The sequence below is a fragment of the Cavia porcellus genome, unplaced genomic scaffold (genome assembly GCF_034190915.1).
Source record: "Cavia porcellus strain 051 isolate PalLab524CR breed Dunkin Hartley unplaced genomic scaffold, mCavPor4.1 scaffold_24, whole genome shotgun sequence".
In the NCBI taxonomy this organism is placed as follows: domain Eukaryota; kingdom Metazoa; phylum Chordata; class Mammalia; order Rodentia; family Caviidae; genus Cavia; species Cavia porcellus.
In genome coordinates, this window is record NW_026947507.1 from 2847041 (window position 1) to 2864819 (window position 17779).

Genomic DNA, 17779 nt, shown 5'->3' on the forward strand with positions numbered 1-17779 from the left:
TTGTTCATTTGTTTACTAGAAAAATACAACGAAAATAGCATTATTTTAGCATGTATTTCTTCAGCAAGTTTGATCTTTAAAACCATATACAGTTGCACAATACATAATACCATTTCTGTCAGCAAGAGAACAAATTTATGATGGTGGGCCCAGAAAATATAACATAGATGAGGTATGCAAAGGGCTATCGTGCATCACGTTGATTTGTATGCTAAGTATACAAAATGTTAAGAAAATGATTCACACATTTCTCAGAATGCATTTCTATTATTAAATGATGCATTACACTGTTTTTAGGTATCTGGATAATACTGCACAAAATGCCCCATTCATATACTTTTATTCTTTTGAGTACCTTATTATATGAAGCTATCCAAATTTTCAATGGTCAACCAAAATGTCAAATTTTTTCTTCAGTTACTTTATTAGGTGCAGTATGGTAGCAATTTGTTATCATAGGCAATATGAGAGATGCTGATGTTATAAATGATTAATAATATTCAAGAATAAGAGTTTGACATAATGATTAAGATCATAGACACTGAATTAAAAAAATCTGAATTCCAATCCCCCTTGGGAAATTTATTTAATGCTTTGAATCTTAGTCTCCTCCCCTATAAAACACATCTTAAGACTGTTGTAAGGAATGAATAAAATAATCCATACAAATATGTAACACACTACCTGCTACACAACTGTTATCAATAATAATAGTTGATAACATTAAAAATATTACAGAACACAGTGATTTAAAAATTAGCCTAGCTCTTGAAACAAGACATCTAAGAATACATTCTATTTTGGTGCTTTACCTCATAAACATTAGATAGCAAACACCTTTAGGGATCAGCAGTGTAGTAGGGCCCAAGGAAAGAAAACCAAAGACTGACATTAGGTGCAGGCAGAGGGGTACACACAAGTGACTGCCTTGTATTTTAAAGTTCTCTGAAGTCAACTGTCTTCTGTAATAATACACAATTCCAATTTTGAAAAATGCATTTAGAATACTATACAAATTTACCTAATTTTGAGTATTTTCAACCCTCTCACAAAAACAATGCTGAACAAAAGTTAATTTATAAACAGAAATATAAGATAACTACGTTTTGGGATATTTGATATTATTTGATGAATAAAAACAAGTAAAATGAAAATTAACTTAAAATAGGGTATGTCATGGTTATTTATAACATTTTTAAATCTTCCACATCAGTAATAATATGCCATCATAACAGATCTTTTTAGTAACTCTGAGGCATTATAAAGACTCTTAAAGTACTTTATGAATTAAAGAAACAAATCAGAGATACACTGCATGTAAGCTTGTTTAACTAGAAGTCATTTAAGCAACAAACCCTGGTTGACTTTCTTTCCTTTTTTTTTTTTTTGCTTTTGTTTTTTTGTATTTCTTTTTGTTTTGCAATAGATACCAATTTGCTGCAATTACAAAAGAAAAAATATAAATTGTGTAGGAGCAGGGATTTCATTTTTGCTCGCTTCTATATTTCTAGAACCTGAAACAATGCCTGGCACAAAGTAGGTACTCAGTAAATACTTGTTAATGAATAATAATACTTAGGGGTTTATATGGTAATTTTTTAAATCCACTTCACAGTCAGAAACAATCGCTGCTTTTAGTTTTAACTTGGTCACTTAATTGCCTTAATAAAAGCCACCTGAAATTCTTGGGGCTTTTACTGAGTTATGGATATTAATATTTGTCTTTTATCTCCCATGATATTCTATAAGGTGAATTACAATAATGGAAGTGAAAATATTTTATGAGCTATAAAGCACCATTATAACAGTCAATGTTTCAAATCCCTTGCATAGTAAGGGACATAAATCAGTGATTCTTTAAATTCAAATATCTTCATTTTAACCTGCTGGGCTGCTGAAGACATTATAAACTTCATATTTTCTTTAAATGAATTTAATATTTACCTATGATTTGACCAATCTTTTTCTAATTACAGTTTTGCAGCATTTATGTCATTGATATACCCTAAAACCTTAACTGCTAATTAACATGTATAAACTTGAATGAGAATTTAACCTTTATTCTGGTAGTAGTAAGGCAAAGAAAAAAGATTAAGAATCAAAAACAAGGTTTAGATTCAGCTAAGTCATCTTCTAGCCATAACACAACCTTAATACTGTAAAAATATTTTAATATGTTACAGAAATTCACCAAGGTATTTTTCTGAAGTACTTTCCATGTTTTGACTCATTCAGATCTCACAACGACCAAAAAACAGAGCCTACGCTCACTTTATAGAGAGAGACTGAGACCCTGGTTAGGCAGCAGGCCTGAAGTCACGGTGGACAGAGGGCTGCACCCCGTTCCTCCCTGGGGTGTCTGCTTCCAGGATGCAGAGCTTTAGTCCCAGGCCATCACTGTATCTCTGTGTCCAGTGGCCTCCATTTCCTCCCAGAGGACAATAGGACTTTACTGGATTCTCTCTAATGCTTAACTGATACAGATAACACAAAATACTGGGCAACAAGTTTCAAAGACTACACAACTAATATGAAAGACAATGCCTTCCCAAATAGTTTAAATTTAAAACGCCATCTCCATTATAACTTTTATTATTTTTTAAAATCAATTCAAATTGTAAATGATACAATTGTCTTCTTCGGAGAAGAAGGCTGAACAAAGGCAGGAACAAAGAAGGGAAGCAAGTCCATGTAAAAAATCATTTCGAACAAAACAGGACATTCCATATGGGGATCATTTTCAATAGACTGGCATATAAAGCCTCAATGCAGAAAAGACTTTTACATAATACCTTTGAATACTAAAAAGAAAGTTATGAAACATCTGAGAGTTAATACCAAGAGATCAATGGATTAAATGTTATCTAAATATATTTCAATGCAACAGAAACTTATGTAATCTCAATGGGAACTTCTGGTTTTGGCAATGGTTTTCAAGCTTTCCTTTTCTGCTGACAGAGATAAGTCTCAATTTGTGTGGGCTAACTGTAAATGAGGTGGTTTTTTTCCTTTTTTCTAGCTAATAGTATTTGTTTCATTATAAGAAATATATGAAGAAATTACAGGAAGATCTTTTTCAATATTAATGACAGTATTTATAACTAAAACTGTACAACTGTATAAATATATTTAAAATGCCATGTAGCTACCTTGGTAACACCAAAGTTAAAACCTGAAAATGTACAAATAGCCCCTATTACCTAACATTTCTATTTATGCTCATAAATTATGGTTCTATTTGTCTGTGGTTCTGAGGACTGCCAGGCAAGGTTCCTAACACTGAGCTATATACTCGTCTTTCTTTACCCACTACAGTTTGTTTAGCTATAGGTTTTTCTACCATACATTGGGAATCCAAAAAGTTAAAAAACAAAAACAAAAACACAGCTTCATTAGTGCCACTGAGACACTTTCATATATGAAATTAATGATTTTGGGCTGGGGATTTAATTCAGCGGCTCAAGCATCTGCCTGGTAAGCACAAGGTCACAAGTTCAATCACTACCAAAAATAAAAAATAAAAATAAAATTGGAATTAGTGATTTATTTGAAAAGACCTACAAATGAAAAAAATAAGCTAATGAGGTGATTGAAGGGAAAATCAAATAAGAACATCTATAAATGTACCTAACAGTGCTATTAGTGTCATTCTTATTATACACTACTGATGAGCAAAAAAACTTCCTTAGAAATTGATGTATTTCTTGGATGAGGTGTAAAGGCTGGACGAGCCCTGGGTCAGCATTTAGGAGAAATGGAGCATACAGAGAGGCTCGTACAAAACCAAGCTGTGTGACAGTGATGCTCTGACTTGTGCTTCCTCATTTCGTGGAGGTCATGCCAGGTACCACATTCAAGTTCAGTTCCCCACTCTGACTTCACGGACTGAGACTGGTAAGAGTTATCCGCGCTAGAATTCTGAATACCAAATAGTTTCATTTTGTTCTTGGTCCATAGTTCTATTTTGTAGCTGCCTATTCTCCATAAAATACTGAAACAAAACTGAACATATGTCAGGTTTGAATTTGAACTCTAAAGGTATTAACTCAAAGTACTGTCACTAGTTTAGCATGACTAAGCACTCAAGCGTGAAAGACCCAAAATATACTTTGAATTACTGTTTTGCCTAATAACAGTGCATACTGTATTTAGATAGCCACTTATTTTCCAGAGGATTTCTCCCTTAAGTACTATTTAATGACAATACACAAGCACCACATTATTCCAATATGCGTAACAGATTTATCAGCAGTGACACTACTGACTTTTTGTGTCTGGTAACTCCGTGCTGTTGGAGCTGTCTTGTGCTTCGTGGGATGTTTCCACAGGACCCCTGGCCAAACCACTAGATGTCAGTACCAGCGCCACCCCCTTAACCGACAGAAACTGCTTCAGATACTGCCTTACACAACGTCCCCTGAGAGGAGTGCTGAAATCCCAACTTGGTAGAAAACTACTGCTTTAAAGAACGCTTCAGTTTACCTAAATTTGACTTCTCTCCTTTGCATCTTAAACCATTTTAAGAAAAGTGCAAACGTAGGGTCAAGAGGCCAAAGTTGCTGCTTTGCTTCTTGGAGAAGAAACAAACAGAAGACCTATAAAACCTTTCCCCCATAGCTTATGTTAAGGGGAGGAAAAAAAGAAAGAAAAAGAGAAAAAAGTGCAGCACAAACTCTACCTCTACATCTTGTAAAACTAGGTGCATTTGAAAGTAAATGTCTATACTTAAATATGATTTGTAACCCGCAAACTGAAACTTTCGCGAGAAACCAAATCTGCGGGCATTTTTGGCAAGAGCTGACCACTCGGGCAGCTCTAACATACGCTGGATCTCAGGGCTGGCCGGGCCTCCGAGTGCGAGGTGCCCGCGCCGAGCTCCCGCCACGCCCACCGGACGTCACTCGTTACACAACGCCACCCCCCCCCCCACACTTATGCAATTCTGCCCTCCCGCGGCTTCCAATTGCCCTGGTGACTTTTTGCGACAGGAAGGTAAAAACTGTTCGCCTGGCCTCAGCTGGGGACCCAGATCCCTCCCGGGCTGTTGTCCTCTGGGCCGGACTCGAGCTGTCCATTACTGGGAAATGCGCGGCAACACCCGTGGCCGCTCACACTCTCTCAGTCCCATCCACCCCGCGCCCAGGCCGCCTCGCTCCGGGTCACCCGCCCCGCGCCCCGCGCGCGCCCGCCGCGGCCGAGGGAACCCCGCGCCCCTCCCCGCGCCGCGTCACCGCCGGCTCCGAGGGCGATCCCCATTGTGACCGAAGCATCCCGGGGCGCCGCCCCCTCCCACCCAAGCCCGGGCCGGCCGTCGGGGGACCGAGGGTGGGGCTGGGCCGGCCCGCGCCGCATCCCCGAGCGGTCACCTGCTCGCAGCGCCTCACAGGCGGCGGCCAGGGCCTCCCGGTAGCGGCCCTGGAGCAGCAGCTCCCCGAGGCGGCCGGCCGCACGCGCACGCTCGCGCTGGCCCGGGAACCACTTCTCGGCCAGGTGGTTGAGCACGACGCTGGTCCTGAAGTCCGAGGCGCCCAGGGTGGTGGCCAGGGGCGGCGGGCGCGGGCCGGCGGCTCCAGCGTCGGCGGCTCTCGCGGCGGTGGCGGCGGCGGGAGGCAGGCGGTCCCGGCAGAGGCGGCAGCGCGCGCGGAGCTCCCTCCGCAGGCAGCGGCGGCAGTAGCTGTGGCCGCAGGGCACGGTCACCGGCTCGCTCAGGAAGCCGCGGCAGCCCAGGCAGCTGAGGAGCCCGCCGGCGCCCGCGGCCGGGGCCGCGCTCCAGCCCAGCCCGTGGCGGAGCCGGTAGTTGAACACCAAGCAGTCCACCAGCGCGCCGAGGCACTCGGGCCTGGCCGCGGCCCCGCGGCGCAGCGCCGCCGCCAACGCCTCCAGCGCGCCCTTCAGGTGGCCGCCCAGGGCCCGCAGCTCGCCGCGGCAGAGCAGCCGCTCACAGCGCTCGGACTCCGCGGCCGCGCGCTCCAGTTGGTCTCCGCCGCCGCCGCCCACTTCCCAGAAGCGGCCCCTGCCCCGCGGCTCCGGGGCCATCGCCCGACGCCCCAGTGGGGGAGTCCTCGCCACGGCCGGGGAAGACGTGGCCCGCGGGGGGCCGCTCCTCCGCCGCCGCCCGCCGCCACGGTCCCGGAGCGTCCGGGGCGCGCGGCTCCGCACGCGGCCCGCGAGCAGGGGGGCGTGGCGCGCGGACATGGCGGGGCGGCGCGCACCCGGGAAGCCCCGGGGGCGGGGCCTGTCGGGGGCGGGGCTTGCCGGGCGGGCGGGGCCTGGCGCAGCGCCCGGGGCTCCCCGACGCAGCCCGCGGTCTAGTTCCAGAGAAGCCGAGCCCCGCCCCGCCCCTTCGACCCCTCCCGGCGAGGGACGCGAGGTCAGATGATCCCCCAGCGGGGACGCCATTGGCTTCCCACGAAAGAGGGCTCGGCTTGGTGCTGAACAAAGCCCGAGAGCGCCCGGAACTCCTTTTCTCCGGGCGCCTCCCCGCGGGACGCCGCCCGCCGGCCGGACGCCCGCCCCAGCGCTGCCGCGCTGCCCGCCCTGCCGGAGGGAGGCCCGGGCCGTCCGCCCCTCCTGCTGCATCCGCCGCCTGCCCGGGGCCTGCGCCGTCTCCGCAGGGACGCGTCCGGGTTGTCAGGTGGGCTCTGGCGGCCCAGAGGGACCGGGAATGCGCAGTGTGGAGACTCCGTGACTCACCTCTCTGGAGTCGGTCAACTTTAGACTCAAAAGCCCATCCCGAGGGCGATTCCCTCCGGAGAGCTAGAGATTTTTCCTGGGGCCAAGTTAGTGCAGCGTGTGGTGTGTGACTCTTCCCTCCTTCACCTCGGGAAGGAAGCCCTCAGCGTCCTCGGGCGCTCTGCACCCTGCAAGACTGCCCGCGGGAAACTAGGACGTCGACGTTTCGTCCTAGCAGGTCACTGCAATCCAAGCAGGGTCTGCAGTTTTACCAACAGACTAGAAAGAAAATGACTGGGTTTATACGTAATGGGTTACATCGCCTTTAGGTTCAAAATACAGTGTTTATATATTTGATTATAGGATGGTGGACTGTTAATGTAGGAAGTGACTTGAAAAAACCTTTTGGTTCTTTTTCAAATGTTTGGAAACAGCAAGGGAAAATTACTTGTCCAAAATCACACAGCCGATATTTTGCAAAAGTTTTAAAAATCTCTAGCCTTCTACTATTAGGTTACAATGCCGGAAACAACATATGATGTTACATAAAATGTCAAATTTCTTTGAAATATTTTACATGAGAGCTTCAAAATAAAGGAAATAAAGGTTACATGGAATGTGAGCCTTCGTATTCTGTCTAAAACTGAGTAATATTCCTGTTTAAGCAGAACAAGGCTCAAAACTGTTGTTACCTATGTTTTTACTACGCAATGAGCAAATTTCATAACCAGAAAAAATACAGATTTGTTATTCACAGTGCATCTAAAGCAAAGTGCAATGCTAGCCAAGAAGCAGCTCCTAATCATTGGGAGCGGGGAGCCTGGGATCAATTCATGAGCACAACTTCAAATCTAACCCTAACCCTAAATTACTACTTTTCCTCAAGCTGCATGAAAAATGACTCAGAAACCTGCCTACATACTTGAGACTTGAAAATGATAACCAGGGTAACTAATACCCATATGCACTTTAACTTTCGTGATGCATTCGTGTGCTTAGTAGCTTGCAAAATGTACAACAATAAATATTTAATGAATGTGCACGGAATTATATAGGAAGTGTAATGAATTAGTGACAATGTATGTATTTCTTTTCAAATTACTTTAAATCAGGTTTTATTATGGAATTTCCCCTAACAGTAAAATGTGTGGTTCAGAAAACAGTATAAAGGATGATTTGTCCTTTGGATTTTCTTTCCCTGTTATGAGAAATAGCCTCCGCTGATTCCGATGTGAAATTAAAATGGCATAATTAGAATAATCTGGGGCTCGGGGGTGCTGTAGGAGGAATCTTCCCTACCTTCCTTGGCATTTGTGAATGGTTATAATTCCTGTTTGCTGGTTTATACATTTACATAACTTGTTCTCATTTATGTAACTTATTTATGTAAGAGCTGTGCTGCCAGTGTGGCCTTTGTGTGCTGCACAGTTTCCCTCGGAATCAGGAAGTCTGGGTGTACCAATCACCACCCTGTACAGGTCACACTCTTCAGTCATTCTGTGCCGCCGAAAAGGGATATGCACTCGGATGCAACTGCTTCTTAAATTCAAAGGAGAGAAAAATGAGCGTCTTCATTCATTTTCTAAAATTTAGACTTTGGTCTCTGACTCACAGAGAGCAGGCTATGATGAAGAGGGGGAATCCTGCCACACAGCCTCTGTGCCAGGAGGAATGTGATGCTTCCAAGAGCTCTCTTCTTCTTTTTCTTCTTCTTTTTTTTCCCCTTTGAGCATTACTTGTTTGTGTCATTCTTTGCTAGCAAAGTAGTAAAATCATGAGATTTGTATTTCACTTCAGTTTTTTTTAATGTTGGCTTCTAAAATAGACCAGTTATGTAAGAGAGTGAAAGAAAAGCATATCTGTTTCCTAATTTGGAAAACGCTTATCACCTGCTTATCCCTCCCTCCCGATGCCACCATAAGACTTTTCCTGATATAGTTAGGTAAACTCCCTTTAAAGAATAACAGAACAGCACTTTTCTTGTACACAAATCAGCTGAAAATGTGTATTTGAACGTCCTTGGGGGGGGCGATGTGGGACTTTACTATCTATTTCTTTGCATTCTTACTTAAAAGGAGAGATTACATGTAAACTTTAGAGAACTAAGCAGGGCTGTGTGTTTGTAGTTCAGTGGTAGTGTGTGCTTATTGGTGCCCTGGGTTCGATATTTAGTACCTTCACAAGTAAATAAATAGCCAAGCAAAATCATGTCCACTTCCTGATTCATTTCAGGTTGGTAACATTCTATTCACTACATTGGAAACAGTAAGCCATAAAGTTTCATGTAATAAGCACATACCTAACAGCATTTCTACACATGACACATGGATGGCTTTGAAGACCACCCTCTCATACTTCTGACTTTATAGTGTTTAATAGAATAGTTCTGAGAAACAGAATAGATCTGCTTGTTCAATAGAAGCAATTCTGCAAAGGGAGTCTTCAGTGTATTTATGACCCTGACTGGGAAGAAGTCACCGGCTTTCTTTGAGCCTCCTTGGCCATCTATAAAACAGGGAAACCAGAACCAACTCTAAGGTGTTTTTTGCTTCTGGCACTAAGTCCCAGGAGTTGATTTGCACACAATAAAAAGAGGCAGAGAGTCTCCTAGGCATGGTCACAGCCATGCAACACCTGATGAAAATGTAGGAGCAAAAGGGGAAGTCTGGGAGTGGGAGAGGAAGATTTGGGGAGCACCCTCTGGAGGTGTGCACCTAGCCCTGTCCAGAGGCAGAGGAACCGACCCTCAGGACGTGAACTTTTGCGGTCATTGGAGAGGGCCCCCTAGCCCATGCACGCTGCTGTGCCCTTTCCATAAATTCCTGAGAGGCTGGAGGGAAGCCTTTGTGGGGATGGTTATATAATGGGCATTGGCATTTGTGGGGAAGTTTATATAAGATGCTAAAAATAAAGCACACGAGTGCTCTAATACAGTTCTAAGTGAAAGCCCTAATGAGGACAACCTGTGTAAATTAAATAAAGGTGATCTAAGTAGCATCAAAACCAAGTTGCCTACACATACATACAAGCAGTTGTGTGTGTATACCTACATACATATAATCTTTTCCTTTCTCCATTTCTCCTTTCCCCTACCCCAGTGGTTGTCCTTTCCCCTTCATTATTACAATATCGATTATACATTTTGGATCTTATTACTCTTTCTGTTTATTTTATCATTTATTTGTACACTAGGGAGACAATATGATATTTACAAATGTGAGTCTGATTTATTCCACTTATGAGTAGATAACTATACTACTAATTCTCTGTTACTTCATCAAAAAGAACAGTTTATTTTGTCATTGCTTGATTGATCATTTTTTATGCCTACATCTTGTAGGCTGGACAACTAAGATAACAATATGCAATATATTAACTAATGTTGATTTTTTACTGTTTTTTTTAATTCTGTATTACTTCTATCCTTTTTTCTGTTTTGCTTTAAAAAAACAAAACCCAAGTTTCCTGCAATGACTATTTTCCAGCCAAGTACAGTTTGCTACTCACCACTAAAATATTCTATTATCCCTATGAAGAAAATGCCAAAGTGGTTAAGAGACTTACTCAGGGCACCAGTCATAAAAGTTCTTTTCTAATATTCTGAAGAGTCTAGAAATTCTGAGTATCTAACTGATATTTTATTAGTAGTCCATTTGATAAAATGAATGCATTTCTCAGCATCAAGCTGTTAGAAGAAATCAGCTCAGGATAAACTCAGACACTACTACCACGTACTACTTCTCCACCCTCTTCCCTTGCCCTCTTTCTTCAGCACTCAGTACTGTCTTACATATTATGCATACGTAAGTGTGGTTGTCCGTAATGTGTCTCCGTCCTCTAGGACAGGAGCTCTTTGAGAGATCTGGGGGTATCACTGCATCTTTTTCCAAGGCATTAATGAAGGCATTCGGCACTCATTACTGCGTGAGCCCACCCACAAAGTAAAGATGTCACTTAATGTTTTTTATTCTTGTTAGTGACAAAAAAACCCATTCACTATTAACACACTAGAACAGTTTATTTTCTCTGTTTCTCCTCTGTGATGGGTCGAATGTTTACATTCTCCCAAAATTCATATTTTGAAATCAAATCTCCCATGTGATGGAATTAGGAAGAGGTGGAGTTTTGGGGAGGTAATAGGATCAGAAGTGTAGAACCTTCGTAAGTGGGACTGTGTTGTAGTTAGGGGTTGTGCAGAGAACAATTAGAATCAGGACAAGGAGTTTATAATATTTTTATTATAGTCACCTGGAGTTAACACAAGAAGATGCAGGAAATCTATCCACAACACCAAAGACATAGAATATTTAGTCAAGGGCCTAAATCCCACAGCATGTCCCACATGAGTCCAGATAAAAACCCAGAACTCATGACAAGGCCTCCCGTGAGTCAACTGGAGGTTCAGAGCCCACAAGAAGGACTCACACCAGTCTCTTTACAGATCCATGCTGGGAAGACCCAAGGGTCAGCGGTGGAAGCCAGAAAGTCTATGCCAGGAGGATGAAGGAGCTGTGCTAGTGGGATGAGGGTTCTATGCTGGAGCTGAGAAGTCACACTCACATCAAAGAACAGGACTGTCTTGAAAGGCGCCACAGCCATCCTTAATGACACGGAGGCCCTGAGCTCCTCCAATGACAAGCACATTTGAGCACATGCCAGGAAGCAGCGTGATGAGTTCATCCTGGAGACCAAGCAGCACATGTCTTCCCCTCCGGAGCCAGGAAGCAATGCTTGATGTGAGAATCACTGCTTCTCCAGGAGAATCTAACGGCTCAACCAGCAGCTTGTAGGAGAACCCACACTGCCTCAGTGCAATAATACATTAACGCCCCCCTTCTCCTTCTCTACCTCTCTATTTGTGCTGGCAACTTTCCTCATGTGGAGCATCTACGCTCTGCACCATGCTGTTGTAATCCAGCTGGCGTTAAGTTGACCACCAGTTCTTAATCCATAACAGATTGGTCCTTTTATATGAGGGAGCTAGCTCAGTCTTCCAGAAATCAAAAAGATGGCAATCTGCATTCCTGAAGAAAGCTGGTAGCAGAGCCTGACCGTGATCTCAGAGGGCAGCCATAACCACGAGAAATTAATTTCTATTGGTTGTCTTCCTGGTCTGTGATACTTTGAAGTAGCAGCTAAATGGACAAAGGCAGTTGCTTTGCCTTTTGTACTTTCTGTCTGTAATTCGGGGGAACCTTTGGGATCTACTTTTAAGAATACAAAGAAGGGACTCTTCTTACTGTCTTTTTACCCCACAGCTCCAACTACGACCTGGCCCAAGCCATTAGCATCCCAGTCCTAAAATTCAAGCAGCTTTGGTATTATTTGGGTAAAAGAAGTAACTTTGCAAGTGGAACAAGTATAAAAATTACATTTGGAAAACAGTATCTGTATATGTGTTTATGTAAGCTAAGAAAAGTAAATAAAGCATTAGCAATTTGAAGAGACGTAGATTATTATTGGCATGCTTTCTTAAATTTTTATTTTTATTAGAGCATGTGTTCATAGTGCATGTGTGTTTATATTCCCTGTGTGGAGTTGGTACATGTGCATAACACATTTTAATTCTTTCTTCATCCCCTGACCCTCGTTTTTCTCCCTACTCCCTCCAGCTCTTGATCCCCTTCCCATTTGAGAAAGATCTATCTCCCTAATTCTTATTATCTATCTTTTATTTTGCTCTTTATTTATAATTTGGGTTTCTCATATAAGAGGAAACGTGATATTCAAACTTGTGTGACTGATCTATTTTACTTAACATCATAGCATAAAGGTACATCCATTTTCCCACAAGTAAAATATTTCTTAAACAGCCTTTAAGATTTGAGACCATTGACTGGGTTAAAATATCTTTTGTAAAGAGAAAAACAATATAAATAGTGATACAAAGTTTCAAAACAAGTTAGTAGGAAAGTAACAATGATTAATATACTGCATGCTGTTATCTTCAAAGTAGTTGCTCATATTACAAGATACAGGAATTAAAAACTGACCAATATAGGCACAAATCTTTTCAATGAACTAATAGAAATTAGTAATATAATTTATCTTAACTATCTTGTATGTAAGTACATATTTATTTTTCTTTTTCTCTTCCTTCTTTTTTCCTTTCCCCCAGCCCAGTTGGCTTAAACTATCATGGAGTCATCCTCAAACGCCTCTCTTTCTTTCACCTCCCATCTGGTCTGCAAGAAATCTTTTTGGTGCTGCATTAAAAAAAAAATCAGAATCTGATCCCTAATCATCTTTTCCCCGCCACCACCCTGACCTCACCGCCAGCATCTCTCACCTGGATTACAACAGCCTCCACCAGCCACTATGTCTGTCCTTACAGTCCCTCCTCTGTCCTCTGCACAGAATCAGAAGTGTCATCTTTGAGCATAAACCACCTGCTCCTCTAAACACAGCCTTTCCTTCCTACTCGCTCAGAAGAAAATCCCATCAGAACTTGGCAGGCTCCCCACCCCAACCTCTTTGACCTCATCTCTAGCTCATATTCCTGTTCTTCACTCCTTTCGAGGGATACTGGCCCACTCAAGCTTTTGTTCTTTCTATCCTTCTTCTCTTGAATGTTTTTCCAATTGACAGCCTCATGACTACCGTCCTCATTTTTTTTTTTTTTTTGAGGTTTTTTTTTTAACACGTTTCCTCCTCTGTGACCTGCACATGTGACCAGCCTGGTCTCCTTGTCTCCTCCCCCTTTTTATCTTTAGCACCTCTCACTGAAATGCTGTGTTTTTATTTATATTATCTCATTTGTCTCTCCCAAAGAATATACATTCCACAAGAACACTGCAGGTTCTCAATTAAAAAATTGTGAACTAAAGACCAAGGCTACTGAATAAAGATTGAGACCATGGTGCTACATCCAGAAGAAACATGTTTGCTTGGCTGCTCAGTGTGGCAGTTAAGCTTGATCGATTCAGTCTGATTGACTTGGGAGCCCTCCAGGAGAAGGGTGGAGCCCACTTCCAGGTGTGTCTTGGGGGGTGACCCTGGGCCCTCTCTGTGGTCCGGGCCTCTTCTTTTTGGTGATATTCCCCTGCTCGGCTTCCTGGCTGCCATATATTAAGCCGCTTTGCTCCATGACATCGTTCCTTCACGATGTTTCTGCCTTGGCACCAGTTGAACATGGATGGAATCCCCTTAAAATACGATCCAAATTAAACCTCTCTTTCTTTAAATTGTAAATGTCAGGTATTGTGTGCAGCAATTAGATACCTGATTAATACACTCAACTTCTGCTGATGATGGCTGTGGTCACTATGTCACAAGGAATGGGAATCTATTCAGCTTCCTCAGATCCATAAGGAAAACCCTGCCACTGTCTTCCAGCCACACAGGGTTTTGTCTCATTTGTGCATCCCAAGATCATGCAACTTGATCTGTCTCCTAGTTTAGAAGATAAGGGCACACAGTACAATTTTACCTGAAACATTTTCAACCTCTGTATAATTTTTAAGAATCTGAGCTGTTAGATAAATCATAAAGAATTCAGGATTGCAATTTATAAAATAATGAATGGCATGGGAGTAAGGTGAACATTTCTACAGTTTTCTCTGAAAGAGTAGAGTTGTTTAATTGAGTGAGGAGAGGATTTGATGAAGAAGATCAAGCACATTAAGTAGGAAGCCAACTATGACTTGGGAGTAGAGATGCTCTGGTGGACTGCTCTGGGGGCTCCATATCATAGAAGAGTGCATGTGTTAGCTTTCTGCCACTATTGACAGGTACCTAAGATAATCATCTTATAAAGAGAAAAGTTGTATTTAGGCTCAGTTTGGGGGGTTCTAGTTCCTGATAGGTTGGCTGTGTTGTATTAGTTCTGTGCCCAGGCAGCATGTCATTCATGACTACAGCATGTGACAAAGCAAAAATACTCATCTCATGGGCTATAAAAAATCAAAAGAGGAAAACAAGGGGCCTGGGATCCCACGGTTCTCTTCAAGGGCACATGTGGAGTCCAGTCAAAGCCTCCTGCCAGGCTCAGCCTCACAAAGCTTCCACCACTCCAGCAGCCAAATCTTTAACGGAGTCTCTGGGGAATGCTCAAGACCCGTATTATAACAGTTCCTAGTGAAATGAAAATGTCCAGATCAGAGCATCAAGAAAAGGGCAAAATGATAGAATAAGCAACTAGGTTAGTGACTGAGAAAGTTGAGAATGGAGCACAAGCAACATACAGAATGCTCCAAGTCAACTAATACAGATAATTTTCATTCAATATATAGTGCATGCTTCAGACCAGGCTTGTTTAGGACCTTAGACCAGAGAGAAACACACATATCTCTTTTCCAATTCTGAAGTGGCTGGATGAGTGATATTCTTTCAAACTTAGGTAAAATCAAGTAAGCAACAAAATGGACTCTTTCATCTAGAATGGAACACTAATATCTCAGACCTTTCAGACTGTTATAGCAAAAATGCTTTAGCTATCTGCATGATTTATAAACAGCAGAGATGTATTGTTCACTGTTCTAGAAGTGGAAAAATACGATTCAAAGTGTTATCTGTAGAGGACTCTCTTTATATATGGCTCTTTGTTGTTCTATCCTCACATGGTGGAAGATAAGCAGAGCCTCTTCCAAGCTTCTCTTGTAAGTGCACTAATTCCATTTATAAGAGCTCCATCCATGACTTAATCACCTCCTAAAGGTCCAGTTTTTTAATACTATTACATATGTAGGTTTCAACATAAAAATAGGGGAGTAATCATACTCAGACCATAACAACTTTTTGTTACAAAATTAATAAAACATATTGTGGGACTTTGGGCAAATTTAAGCATGAAAAATACAATCACTGCAAAGAGAAGAAAGGTTTGCTGAAGTTTAAATTAGTCAAGAAAGACAATGATGCTTTTCCATGATACACCCTTTGACATTTCAGTCAATAAGATAACACTATGGTAACTGGTTCCAAGAATTAACACAGTAAAATGGTAATTTGTGGATGGGGTGGCGGGTGCGTGTGTGTCAGCAATTGAACTTGCACTTGAAGTAACCCAGTAGGATTTTTTAAATTTCCTTATATTTCTGCTTAATCCCATCAACTCTCTTAAGATACCAAACACAAAGTAAATAAAATGTCATACAACAGAAATAGCTTGACCAGGGAGGTTTAAGCACAATGTGAAACGAAGGAATGTATCCTAGTACATGTGTAAGTTTTAAAGACTTTTCCTCTCTAACCAGTTCATAGGAACCCCCAGAATTCTGGGCATTACTGTAATTGGATTCTAAATCTAGTCATAGTGAAAATTCTGGACCTAAAACTTCTGATTCTGATTCTTATCTTCTAAACCAGTAGTGGGGAAAGAAGGCAAAGAATGGCATGAACACATTTATTCCCAAGCTAATTTTGCTTCAAATGTCCTTTGGCCTTAGGATTTATGAATCCGTTTGTTACTCTCCCATTGCTCCCTATTACATCAACTAAAGCCTCTCCCATGGAAAATGGTTTCCAGATTTACATCGAACCATTCTGAGCAGCACCAGGCATTTTAACTAAAGATCTGTAATTTTGCTCCTCCTAAATTTGATGTAGGCCAGCCATCCGACTCCAAATATAACTTGATAGCTCAAATACAGCCAGCAATAGCTGAGTTAGGAAGTTTTCCTCTTGGTATATTTACATAACAACTTGCTTAAAAGATCATTTGGGAATCTTTATATTATTAGTCAAACTTGTTTGGTGTTTATATGAAAAAAACAGTCCTTTAAAGGCACAGAAAAATTAGCAACTGTCAAGATTTCGAGTTGAACACTGTTTATGCAGTAATATCACAAATCAGATTACCTGCTTGATAGGACACCCTGATTCTGTACTCCATGGGAGAATTTTGCCAAGACCATGTATGATGAGGACTTGTATAGATTATTTTTAAGGCCTTTTTCATTTTAGAGAAATTATAATCTGAACAAACACTTCCCTGCCTTTTGGTAGTTTTCCCAAAGGGGTGATTAATTCCTTGTGGAGCGGGTGTATATGCACACGTGCTCTTCCTACCCAGCCCTCTATTGGGTGGTCAGCCTCCTTTGAAGGGTTGCTGTGTTGTCCCTGCCTGAGGGCCAGTTACTGGGTGATACAAACAAAAAGCAGTGTGTTGACAATAGATCACAATGGGCATCGGAGAGGTGGTGTGGGTGGTGGCTCCAAAGAGGAGTAGTTTGATATTTCAGATAAGATTGAGAATGGAAAAGCAGATGGGATCTCAGGATTTCTGCCAAGCCCCTCATCTCTGAGCCCTGATCACTCCAGCTGGCATCGAGGGATGAGTGATGGGTAAGTAGCACCCCTATCCCCTCCCCACTGCCCCCTGCGGTGCTTGGGCACAACCAGGGGAACAAGGAGAGATCTCAGCTCCCTCACAGTACTAGAGAGGCTTGGGGGGTGTGGGACAGCCTGTGAGATGTGATTTGCGAGGTGTAGAAGAGCCACGAAGTGCTGTCTTAATAAAAGGCAGTCAGGAGCATGTGAGGAAATGCATACAATTGGTATGCTCAGTAAATGCCTTCCTAGAGACACTGCAATGACAACTGTGCAAAAGGCATACCATATGCAAGCACAGAGGGATATCTGAAAGTAAGTTGATAGAGATTTGCAAGAGAGGGAACATGATTCACATATGTGCCATGTGCATGGTGATTGTGGGCTTTGTCTGGCGCTGTTTGGTGCCACGTTGTTGGCCTGGTCAAAAATGATGGAAACACCCAGAGAAGAGGCCACAGTAACCTTTAAAACTTTTCTGGAAGTTTGTGAAGCCAGGCATCTATACTGATGAGTAAACATATCCACCTTGGCTCTGGCCACTCACTCTGTTCATCCATCACTTTCAGCTCTGTCCCCTTCAGATGCTAAAAAAGATGTTTTACCTCATGGGAAATGTTGTTTATCCCCTATGACAATCAAGATGACTGCAGGGACCTGCAGACACAGGGCCAGTAAACACAGCAGCAGCAGAAGCAGCCTTAGTGGGTCCAGGAGGGAACAGAACCAGCAAGTTCATGGCAAAGGTTATGCACATAGGTGCAGCATGTGTTTGCAAGCAAGTCCTTGTTCCCCAGCATGTACAGTGTGTCAGCAAGAGCTGCTGGTCACTCCTCAG

General features: G+C 42.7%; 1 protein-coding gene across 1 annotated transcript in view; it reads right to left on the reverse strand.

The window, feature by feature from the left end:
- Positions 1-6302, reverse strand: part of Lonrf1 (LON peptidase N-terminal domain and ring finger 1) — a 30995-nt gene extending 24693 nt beyond the window's left edge. The window contains exon 1 of the mRNA XM_063234572.1: positions 5367-6302. Within this exon, the coding sequence (XP_063090642.1) occupies positions 5367-6195 (829 nt within the window). The 5' untranslated portion in view covers positions 6196-6302. The remainder of the gene's footprint in view (positions 1-5366) is intronic.
- Between the last annotated feature and the right edge of the window lie 11477 nt (positions 6303-17779).